The sequence below is a fragment of the Onychomys torridus genome, chromosome 19 (genome assembly GCF_903995425.1).
Source record: "Onychomys torridus chromosome 19, mOncTor1.1, whole genome shotgun sequence".
Taxonomy (NCBI): Eukaryota; Metazoa; Chordata; class Mammalia; order Rodentia; family Cricetidae; genus Onychomys; species Onychomys torridus.
The window spans coordinates 9,877,674-9,887,043 of NC_050461.1; the positions used below are offsets into that span (position 1 = coordinate 9,877,674).

Consider the following 9,370-nt stretch of genomic DNA (forward strand, 5'->3'; position numbering starts at 1 on the left):
TTCCTAAAGCTGAGACCCAGGAGGAGCAGGCAGAGGAAGTGTTGGCTGACACACATCTAAAACATAAGGAACAATTGAACCACACGTTGACACATCAGCAGTCTCAGGGGTACAGTGAGTCCTGCTTCCAGCCTGGTGCTGACTTACTGAAGGGGAGGCTAGCAGCCCTCAACAGACTGAGCGGCACTCCATAAGTGTTTTCACTGGTGACGCCACGGTCCTTCTCTAAGGGAAGCTTGTAACCATGGACAGGAGGAATGTGGGAACTGGCACACGCCCTTCTCTAAGGACTGCTGGGTGGAGACCCCAAAGCTGAGCAAGTGCCACAGCAGCCCACTGGGTGATAAAGTGGAGAACTGTGATAGAGTTGAAGCAGGTTTGGAAGGGCAAAAGTAAGGCTCATAAATATGTAGTCCAGGGAGCCCGCTCTGGGCCCTGTTAGCTGTTTCCTATGTTTGTCTTCTAGGTCAAAACTCAGGTGGACTTCCCTGGGAACAGTTGACAGACAGAGAAAACCATCCTAGGAGAATCACGATGTATTGATGGGTGCACACCGCATTGGAACACTTCTAGATTAAAGTTCCACTTGTAGGTAGCTCTGAAAAATAGTGATTGAAGGAAATCTCCCTGAAGGCGGAGCCTTAAGTGGAGCTTATAATTCCTCAAGCTGGTGGGTGATTCTGAACGGCTTTATCAAAGGCCTCCAGGGCGTAAAGCCAGATGAGAAAGGGAATACCGAAGAGGCCTGTGGTCAGACTTATACACAGTTTGGCAGATACATTTAAAGTGAGCTCTTGCCATCCACATTCTTGTATGATCTCCTTCCCTGCAATGCAAGTGGGACGTGTGACTTGCTTTTCATGGTTTTCCATATATTATATTGGACTTCATCTTAGCAGTTGGAGAGACACTTCCTGTTGGCTCAGAAGTAAGCTGCTGTTTCGAGAGGACCAGATGGCAAGGAATGATGTCTGGTCTCCAGGACTGGAGAGCAACACATAGCCAACAGCTTAAGAGGACAGGAACGTCAGTCCTATCACCAGAGATGAATTTTCCCAATAACTGACTGGACTCTTCCCTAGTCATGTATCCAGTTGAGAGCACATTTCAATCAACACCTGATTGCAGAGTGCCCAGCTGATCTATGCCAGGATCCCTGCCAGGGAAACTTTGAGCTAATAAATGTTTTAAGACATTAAATTTGTGGCAATTTTTATACAGGATGGAAATCTAGTATCAGCAAGGATGAAATGTGTAGATCTCTCCATTCATCAACTGTCCATTGGTGTCCTGAACAAACAGGTGAGCAGAGTGATCATCTAGTAGATGCCAGTCAGTCTTCCCTTGGTCCTCTGAGTACCACAGGTTCCTACATGGGAACACTTCGGTGGCAGGATGGAGTGACAGAGACTACGCCATGACTTAATAAGGCTCCTTCCCATATTCCCTACAACAGATGCTCTCCAGCTCCACAGCCAAGATGAAGTAAGACCAATATGATACGATCTCTTGGGGGGCCAGAACTTCCATCACAGGCAGACTGGTTACACAGCATCTCTTCCCACTGTGAGGGACCAGTGAGAGAGGAGAGGAAGGTGAGTTTGCCTTCCCCATCCAAAGTCTGTTGACCAGCACACCTAACAAAGGCTTGAGTTTGTCTCATTGATTACCATGAATCTCATAGAACATTGTCTCGGACCAAAGCATCCTCTTCTCAGTAAAGTAAATATTGTAAGAGGCGTGTAAGTGTGGGATCTACTGTCTCCACCACATCCCAGCTCTCCTAGAAGTTGCTGGTGTATTAGACAGGCATCTCAAAGGGCCAGGTATGGCACTGTTTAATATTGTGTGGGATAGAGAGAGTCAGCATACTTCAAGATGAGGACGATGCTGTGAGCCAAGTAACAGAAGGAGCTGTGGTCCTTAGCACCATCACTGCTTTGGGCAATCCCTCACCATTCAAGACTCCGGCAGTGATGGTGGACTGGGTTTGATGGGTAGGGGAGATGATGGTTGCAGCAGAGAGCCTAGTCAAGGTTTCACAAAATGGAGACTGCTGTCACTACCTGGTCACTTTTGGCTCCTCAAGTCCCTCCTGCAGATGGAAGCAGGCTTGGATTATATACTTGGGGTTGGGAAGGTAATCTTGAACTCTGGGGCATCTCTGAGACATGTCTTCATGCTAAGACGCAGAAATGAAAGCTGGTTACCTGCAGGACAAACAACCTAGACCCGCATGAGTCCTGGCCAAGAGTAAGGAAAACCTAGAATGAATGGTAAAGGGGGTGATGATGAATGATCAGTTACAGACCCAGGGTCACCCGAGGCAGGGAATGCTGTGGCTGACTCCATTCATTTCCTTTCTGCATGTCTTCTCCTCTTAGACAGGCAGAACCAGTCACCACCTTCAAGGAGCAGTGATGGGATGGTGTGACTGTGGACCAAGGAGCATGGTGTGAATGGCTCACATGGTGTGACTGTGGACCAAGGAGCATGGGTGTGAATGGCTCACATGGTGTGACCACGATGTGGGGAGCATGGGTGTGAATGGCTCACATGGTGTGATCACGATGTGGGGAGCATGGGTGTGAATGGCTCACATGGTGTGATCACGATGTGGGGAGCATGGGTGTGAATGGCTCACATGGTGTGACCACATGGTGTGACCTCGATGTGGGGAGCATGGGTGTGAATGGCTCACATGGTGTGACCACGATGTGGGGAGCATGGGTGTGAATGGCTCACATGGTGTGACCTCGATGTGGGGAGCATGGGTGTGAGTGGTTCAAAGGGTGGAAGGCAGAAGATGCTACTACAGCTCTCCATGCATGTGACACACACCTTTCTAGGCTACTACTCAACTTTTGAGGACCAGCATGTGGAGTTCTGTCTATGAGTTCTTCAAGCTTCCATATGCTCTCTTTCTGAGCAGACAACTGGAAGTTCCAAGCTATCAGTGCTTCACTATAGCAGGCTGCAGCCAGTCATCGATGGGAGTTGGCGAGTAAACCTGATGCTCCTTTGCCCCCAGAAACAGTTCCAAGACATGTACTCCTTATTTCCTACTGAATTTAACTAATCACCAAGTTTGCTTGTTAATACCCCTTTTCCAGTTCCTTCCTTTCCTTGACACTGTTTCCTGGGATTACCCTTTTTATAAACAACTTGGTACTTTTCAAATTATCTCTTTTTGTCTGCTTCTAGGTGATGCAAACTAAGAAAGTCCTCAAAGGGAAGTGTTTAATTGTAGTATAAAATAATAATTGAAAACAATATTTGAAAATCAGAATTGTACATTTTTAAAAAGTGACTTCCTAAACCAAAACATTCTGCAAAAGTTTAGCTTACATTAAGAAGAGTTAATTTTCATTATGAAATGGAAAAGTTAAAAAGTTCAAGATGGAGATAAGTGGATCCCTGGGGCTTACTGGCTGAAGAACAGCATCCAGGTTAACCCCTGGCTTTCTCTCTCTGTCTCTCTGTCTCTCTGTCCTTCTCTCTCTCTCTCTCTCTCTCTCTCTCTCTCTCTCTCTCTCTCTCTCTCTGTCACACACCCCCCAGTGTAAAATGTCAGAACTGACACAACATCCCACCATCTTTCTAGTTTCTCAATAAAAAGGAGATGCATAAAAGTATGAAAACAAAACTAATAAATGCCCAAATACTTTAGAAATCTTGTAACGTCCCAACTTTGAATTCACAGCAAACCTTAATATCACATTTAGCTATGTGTTTGCACTTTCAAAGTGTTATTACCTTTCAGCAGTGAGTTCTGAGGTGTAGAGGGGTCCCCGGGAGAGTTAGCACTTCCTGCCTAGGCTAGTTTAGCCACTACTTACACTCTGTGAAGTAAATACCTTAGTCGCTGAAAGGAGAACCGGTGTTGAAAAGTTGATTTATGAACAGATCGTGGTTTAGTTTTGCCAGAAAAACAGCTGGTATGGGGTCCTCTCAAGAAGTGGACTTCCCTGCAACTGATAACAAAACGCACCCAGACGGTGGACAACGGTCCCACACTCTGGGAAAAGGGCTGCTTACCTGGCCAGTGTGGACCGGGAACCGACAGCAGCTACTTCCAGAGGCTCCGGGCATCTGTTGGGCGGTTGCCCTGGAAACCAGGGGGCGGCTTGCAGGGCCCCTTGGAGGGCGGGGCCTCTGGAGGAGGTGCCGTCAATCCAGCGAATTCTTAAGTGCTTGCTTTTGTGTTCATACTTATAAAACACCCTTCCACTCAAATGCAGAGGTGATGAGCAGAGTCGGTGCATATATTGTCTACTTAATGTCCACTTACGTCCCGGGAGCAAACGGAAAAACCTTATGTTAACCAGAACGGCCCCCGACACCAGCGCGCTCCCCTACATGGCACCGTCTCTAAGAATTCACGGACGGCTAGGCTCACTATCAAATGTGCAAATACCAAAGGCGCCACATTGAAGCAATTAGGAAAGATTCGTGGGCCACACAGCCACAACATGAACTTTATTGACTCTCACGGGAATAAAAATAGGCGACGAAAGAGGAGGAAATCACAGGCACTCGGGAAAGGACCACTATGAGACAGGTTTCAGGAAAATAAAAGAGTAGACACGAAGAAACAGACCAATTAAAACACGGAGAAGCCGACTGGAAAGGAGACTCCAGTCACCTGACCTCCTCTCCTTAAGGATCAAGATAAAGCCGAGGCTTTGGAGCCTGACCTTAACAAAGATGGCGCCCTTAGCGTCCGCCCTCAACAACGCCGTGCTCCTGTAACCCCGCCCCCTCGCGTATGGCCGTGGCTCGGTGGGGGGCGTGGCTTGGGGAATACGGAAGCACCTTGCGGCCACCGGCTGGTGAAGGTTTAGCGCTCTGAGGTTGTTTGTTCTCCGCGGGGTCGGGTGAGCTGGGTCTGCAGAGCCTCCTCGCTCGGCCTCCAGGGACGGACCGGGTCCGGCAGCTGTCACGACCCGGGCCGCGGCCTGGTGCCCCGTAGTGGGGCCGCCATTGGCTGGAGCCATGCCCACGGCCGCTGCCCCCATCATCAGCTCCGTCCAGAAGCTGGTGCTCTACGAGACCAGAGCGGTGAGAATCCTCTGCGGCGGCGGGAAGGACGGACGGACGGGGTGGGACGGACAGCGCCGCGGGGTGGAGCGGGGACGCTGCGGGGTCGACGGGCAGAGGCAGCACCCCGCATTCCCCTTCCCCTCCCAGCCCCGCAGCAGCACCGTGGAAAAGGGCCTCGGAGGGAGCTCGCCTGCAAGGGCCGTGCAGCCAGACACTAGTGGGTTTGCGTGTCTGTCCTGATGAGGAGGCTTGGCTGGAAGATGTTCGTGCAGACAGCTGCTTGTTTGGGGCACACAGGAAGGGCGGGCGCACAACTTCTGAATGAGTTACTGGATTCTTTTCCGCTTTCTCAGACTCCGTTAACGTTCTTGAGTCCACTCCTTATAGTTACTTTGGCCTAGGTAGCTTCTATTTTGCATCCCATGGTATATTGTTACTGTGATTGGTGTTAATCACATGCGCTGTTTGTGCTGAGACTTGGGAGTTCTGTGCCGTGGAGTTAGGTTACTAGCCCCCCCCCCCCCCCCCCCGGCTTGTAGAGTGGTGCCAATAGAATTTCGTATTTTCTCATTTCTGTGGTTGGTGAAAGCTACCACAATGTGGCTTACCCGAATCTGGCCTTGACCGTGATATTAGGGTCGGTGTTTAAGTTAATTCCTTCCTGGTCACAACCTTATGAGTGTCTCATAAGGTATATTCAGTGCAACGAGGCTAGTCTTCGAGAGAGAGAGTAAAAGAAAGTATTTACCTTCCCAGTTTCTCACAATCCTAGGAGTGTCTATCTTGTTTCATGTGTGTACAATTACTGGTTCTAAATTAACTTGGCAAACAAGTCCATTTGACTGTATCAGGACCTGAAGATGGAATGATATTCACAAATATTTTCACTTTTCTTCAGAGAGTCACATAGAAATATCATTTTGACATTGAATCAAAGTTTTCTTTAAAATGAGCTGGTAAAGGTGTCTAGTAAGGAACATAAGTAAATTGGCCCATAGGATTTAGCCCACTGATAAGCCAAGCATTCTGGGGGTTGGCTCAGATGTTGTGTTCCTTCTAAAGCAGAATTTCTTCTTCAGAACTCTTGAGTGGCAGCGATGTTGAGGAGGGTACACTCTGTCCCTAATTTAATCTCAGCTCGGCAGTCAGCAAACACATACTTGAGATTCAGTTGTGTACATTTTTTGTGCCTTACTTATCCAGTAAACTCACACCAGCTGGGGTTCCCAGTGTTCACTCTCTGTTTCTCTACTTATTTCTGTCTCCCCCTCCCCCATCTTTTCCTTGTGAGCACCATGTAGCTAGTGCGTGGCTGCTAGTTCTGAGGGTTTGACAGATGAGTCCACTGCACGGACTCAATGGGGGACCCAACTCTCCAGCCTCTGAAAAAGCAGGAACAGGATGGCCGGCTTGAGAACCTTTCCAGAACGCCACCTCCAAACGGTGCAGGCACTGGGATGAAGAATGAGATGGATGGACGCAGCTATGATTGGTTAGCTGCCCCTGGGGACAGATGGTGACAGCGATTTTTGCTGCAGGACTACCTGTGGCAGGTAGATGTGGCAGGCTGCATTGATCTCAGAAGCTTGGTTCATATCGGTTAAGAAGATCTTTATTTATTTCCTCATTTATTCTTGGGTTAAAGCAGAAAGATTGGTTTTGAGTCACCTGCTCAGAGATGAAGGGGCACCGCTCAGATAAGACATAAAACTACTTAGCAACCGAGCAAGTGGTAGGGATGAAAAAACGTGAAGCTGGCTGTAGTGATGAGAGTCACCGCTAACATTTATGGCGTGGGTCTGCGCTGCCTGTTCTGAGGTCTCAGCGTATTTAGTGTCGATGAGAGGTCAGCGTGCTCCACCGTTACCATCACTGCTGCTATTGTTGATTTGGGAGAGTGGGACAAAGTGAGTTGAGGACGGTACCACTGCAGATGTGGTCTGGAACCTTCTGCTGGGTAGGGAGCTTTCTAACCAGACTGAGATGTCCTATATGGAGGTTAAATGGGTAGACCTTTTCAGATCACTTCCACAGAGTGCCTCTTTCAGCTAAGATGACTAAGGTTCTGTCATGTTTTTATGAAGTGGAGTTGGAGGCTTACGCGTGAGGGTTAAGAAAGAAGCACTTAGAAGAAAATAAGACACGCTGAAAGCATAGGTGTGGGGTTCTCAAAGAAGAGATGTGGGAAGTAACATGTACCAAGTGTGGTACAGGCTCCTTTGGGGAGGGTGGCCACTGTCATTCTTCATTACTCAGCAATTACTAAGTCCACTGCTTACTGTTCCTAAAGTTTTGTATCCTTAGGCAAAGTTGCATAAATTGAAATGTATAAACTAAACTTAGGGAATTTGAGCAGAGCTATGCACATGTGTATTCTGTAGCCCTATTATGAATGAAACATTTCCGCTGCTTGAAAGAGTTCTCTGTGTGTCTAGTTACTTTTCTATTGCTGGGATAAGACACCATGACAAAGGCAGCCTATAGGAGCAAGTGTTTATTTCAGGCTTACCATTTCAGAGGGTTAGAGTTCCCAGCCATCATGGTGGCGAGCATGGCAGTAGGTTGGCAGGCATGGTGCTGGAGCAGTAGCTGAGAGCTCAAGACAGAGAGAGAGAGAGAGAGAGAGAGAGAGAGAGAGAGAGAGAGAGAGACACCCACCTCCTCTAAGATCGTCATAGCCACACTTTCTAATTCTCTCCACAGAGTTCCACCAGCTAGCGACCCAGTATTCAAACACGGGGACATTGTCATTCAAACTACACTGTGGCATATCCAGTCAACTGTCCATTCCATCTCTGGCAATTAATGTTCTTTTTTTTTTTTTTTTTTTTTTGGTTTTTCGAGACAGGGTTTCTCTGTGTAGCTTTGCGCCTTTCCTGGATCTCACTCTGTAGACCAGGCTATTGGTGAAATTATTAGGGCCACTCCACGTAGTTAAAAGGGAGGTTTATTTTGTGGGCTAACTTACAAATGAAGGGGTAGGTTGCAGGGTCTGGCAAAGGTATAACGCAGTCCGGCGGTGTTCTCTGGAGAACTCTGCTAGGTCTACCTCCCGCGTCCAGCGTCCCGGAACCAAGAGGGACCTCCTCTTGATCCTCGGTCTTCCACTCCCTCCTCTGCCCCGCCTTGTGGGCGTGATCATTACCGAAGCCTCAATGGGGGTTGGAACTTCCAGGCCAATGCTGGGATGGCTATCCACTACATCTCCCCCTTTTATCTAAATAAGAAGGTTCTAACCTAATACAAGACTATATACAAAGAGATGGTTATCAAATATTGTCCAGGAGTAATGAGGGATAATGACCTAGTTAAGTTGGAATTACAGTAAGTGCAAACAATATCAAGCAAAAAACACATAGTAAAATCCAGGGAAGTCTAGGGCATGGGTAGGTGGCATGTTACAAGGATCATTCCAAAAGGTGTCCTATCCTAAAGAACCTGAGTCTAATACTTAATATATTCTATCTAAGATATTATATATGTATATATACTAAGTTGTAACTATAACTGTTAATCTCCAACCTCATCAAAGACCTGAGAAGGAATATAATACCTGAGAAATGGGAGAAGGACGCAAGCAACTTGGGAAATGGGAGAAGTCTTGCAAGAGTAGACAGAGACAGCTAGCAGCCTGGACAGTCACCTAATGTTTCTCAGTATCGTTGGTGCATTCAAATTGGCTACAGGCCTAGAGTATCTGACAGACCATTTTCAGAAGCAGGAATTCTGAAAGACCATCTTACCCTGTCTTGGCAAAGTACAGTGGTCGCTTTCCTTGTGTCCCGCTTGTCCAGAAAGGACAGCATTTGTACTGTCAGCAGTTGAGGCAAGGGCAGTTCTTTGCCCAGTAGGCCATTTTGTGCCAAGAAGACGAACTTCCAAATGGAAATGTCTTAGAAGCCCAACATTCTCTCAGGATCAAATTGGTGCTGCCAGGAGCAATTGTGTCTCACGTCAACAGAATTCTAAATTATTTAAATGCCATATTCTCTAGGTCCATGAAGTGTTTGAAAGATTACCTCTCCATCTGACCTATGTATTTATAAATCTGGATAACCTAACTAACATAATTATAGAGATGACAAGCATAGTGACAATAACTCTGTAAGTCTCATCTACCTAAACAACCTAAGGACTAAGGCTTCCTATAAATAAGGCAAACAGTCTGTAAGCAAATGTACAGTAAAAGGACAATGACTTCAAATTGTGACAATATACAAAATATCTTTAACAGAGGTAGGAATGTATAGTGCAATATGCAATATGATAATAATCCTAAATATATATCCAGTATACAGAATTTCTTAAACAGAAGTAGCACTCTCCG

At 47.1% G+C, this 9,370-nt stretch overlaps 2 protein-coding genes across 3 annotated transcripts in view; one reads left to right on the plus strand and one right to left on the minus strand.

Moving 5' to 3' along the window:
- Positions 1 to 4,666, minus strand: part of LOC118570707 (adenylate kinase 9-like) — a 71,506-nt gene extending 66,840 nt beyond the window's left edge. The window contains exon 1 of the mRNA XM_036169365.1: positions 4,039 to 4,666. The gene's annotated coding sequence lies outside the window, so the exon portion shown is untranslated. The remainder of the gene's footprint in view (positions 1 to 4,038) is intronic.
- A 125-nt stretch (positions 4,667 to 4,791) lies between these two features.
- The window catches only part of Fig4 (FIG4 phosphoinositide 5-phosphatase), an 85,240-nt gene continuing 80,661 nt past the window's right edge, over positions 4,792 to 9,370 (plus strand). For both annotated transcript variants that reach the window (XM_036168977.1, XM_036168978.1), the window contains exon 1: positions 4,792 to 5,061. In XM_036168977.1, coding sequence (XP_036024870.1) covers positions 4,996 to 5,061 — 66 coding nt within the window. In that variant the 5' untranslated portion in view covers positions 4,792 to 4,995. The remainder of the gene's footprint in view (positions 5,062 to 9,370) is intronic.